Source organism: Malus domestica, chromosome 15, assembly GCF_042453785.1.
Source record: "Malus domestica chromosome 15, GDT2T_hap1".
NCBI classification, from domain to species: domain Eukaryota; kingdom Viridiplantae; phylum Streptophyta; class Magnoliopsida; order Rosales; family Rosaceae; genus Malus; species Malus domestica.
This window is the reverse complement of record NC_091675.1, coordinates 16,127,863-16,129,901: the sequence shown is the minus strand read 5'-3', so window position 1 is coordinate 16,129,901 and position 2,039 is coordinate 16,127,863. Positions and strand designations below refer to the sequence as shown.

Genomic DNA, 2,039 nt, shown 5'->3' with positions numbered 1-2,039 from the left:
TTAAAGATATAATTTTGTAATTAATCCTATCTTTAATGCCTTTGATTTTTCCACGGCACAAGTTGGGGAGGTTTGAGCAATCATCGTCACCTCTAGAGATACTAAGTTACACGTGAGAATATTTGCCCATTTAATAAGGGCATTCTTGTCTTTCTTGAAAAAAAATTAACGTGTTGTCTTCTGAATTTTTTAGATTATAGTTTTTACTCCACATTGATCACATTTTACTATTTGCAACCAGAGGAAACAACATAAGAAAATGTATAGAGAACTACAGAATGTAAGGCTGATCGCATTTTCTGCAGAGCCATGAGGATAATACAGAAAGTGCATTTTTTTGTGCAGACATTAGTCAACACGGCTTATGTCCCAAAAGGTACTCGTCTGGGGTTCACAAAACGTGTTCATAGGCGAATTTGGAATCACTAATTATTATATTACAATAAGTAGGGGTTTTTTTTTAACTTTAATTCTTAAAAAATATTGAAATTTAATAAAAACTTAGCATTAGATTACATATTGATTGTAGTCTCTTGATTTATCCTTAATTCAAATTAATTAGTGTATTTATTTCAATGTTTCCCATTATATTTAACATTCTTCAAACTTGAAAGACTCAATGAATGTACTTAAATGTTTGTACCAAAATGTATTATATTGAATACACTTAAATGTTAGTATCGAAATGTATTATATTAAATTAATGTACCTAAATGTGTGTACCGAAATAAATATATTAAAATGTCTTAATTGATTAATGCACCCAAATGAAGAAGACAAAGTATATTGAAATATATTGTATAGTGATAACACTTTCTCTTTCTTAGTGCTCCGCCCCCTGCATCTGTATCTACATAAAGAGCAAAAACGACATCCACCAGCCAAACAAGTAAATTAGCTTATCTAAATTTTTACAACAAAATATATAATGACAAACGAAATGAAAATGAAAATTATAATGAAAAATAATTAATACATTAAAATTAAAAAGAAAAAGAGAAATAATTAAAACATCAAAATATAATTAATAAATGAGACCGCTTTGAGAAAGAGACGAGCCGCAGCTCCCGACCTCCCTCCTCAGCCACCCAGGAAAGCGAAGAGTTAGCCTGAAGTAAATGGCGTACGCAGCGATGAAGCCGACCAAGCCAGGTCTTGAGGAGTCTCAGGAGCAGATCCACAAGATCAGGATTACTCTTTCTTCCAAGAACGTCAAGAACCGCGAGAAAGTTTGCACTGATCTGGTTCGTGGTGCCAAGGACAAGCGCCTCAGGGTGAAGGGACCCGTGAGGATGCCAACCAAGGTTCTGAAAATCACCACCAGGAAGTCCCCTTGTGGTGAAGGTACCAACACATGGGATAGATTTGAGTTGCGTGTCCACAAGAGGGTTATCGACCTGTTCAGCTCACCAGATGTTGTCAAGCAAATTACTTCCATTACCATTGAACCTGGTGTTGAGGTGGAGGTTACAATCGCCGACTCTTAAACTCTCCCCGATTTCAGCATAGCTTTCCTAGCTATTTGAAAGATAAGCCTGACTGTTTTTACTCTAATTTTGAACTAAGACTCGTAGTGTTTACGATTCTTGAGGTTTTGGCATGGATATGAACATCGGATCATATTTCAATATTTAGTAGAAGTACGTTTTGCAAGAAAAAAATAAAATAAAATAAATAAATAAATGAGGTGATTAATGTATCAAAAAATTGAAATTAATTAGATTTTGATCTTACTCATTATTTTAGTCTAAAAAACATCTTTAAGAAGGATTAGAATGAAGTTTCTTAATTAAGTTTTGGATATATTTATGTTTGTTGCAAATCAGAGTACAAAACCCTAGCTAATTAATACGTACCAGTTCAGCAATTCAACCTACCCAGTATTCTACAATTCTCTCTCTCTCTCTATCTTGGCCATGGTCTTACCTAGCAAGACTATAATAAAAAAATTCCATGCCAAGTGGCACAATGGTTTTATATCTTCCACGAAGATATTTGGTCTTTGATTAGGTTACAAATACCAGCTCCATTTTTCCCTT

General features: G+C 33.9%; 1 protein-coding gene across 1 annotated transcript; it reads left to right on the top strand.

Annotated features, from left to right (window-relative positions):
- The first annotated feature begins 1,041 nt into the window (after positions 1 to 1,041).
- On the top strand, positions 1,042 to 1,630 carry LOC139192371 (small ribosomal subunit protein uS10y-like). Its single transcript, XM_070814430.1, has one exon. The coding sequence runs from the start codon at positions 1,119 to 1,121 to the stop codon at positions 1,485 to 1,487; it is 369 nt and encodes a 122-aa protein (XP_070670531.1). The 5' UTR covers positions 1,042 to 1,118; the 3' UTR covers positions 1,488 to 1,630.
- Positions 1,631 to 2,039: the final 409 nt, after the last annotated feature.

What these genes read in the sequence shown, in the direction of transcription:
- LOC139192371 (XM_070814430.1), top strand. Translation starts at nt 1,119, where the DNA reads ATGGCGTACGCAGCGATGAAGCCGACCAAGCCAGGTCTTGAGGAGTCT.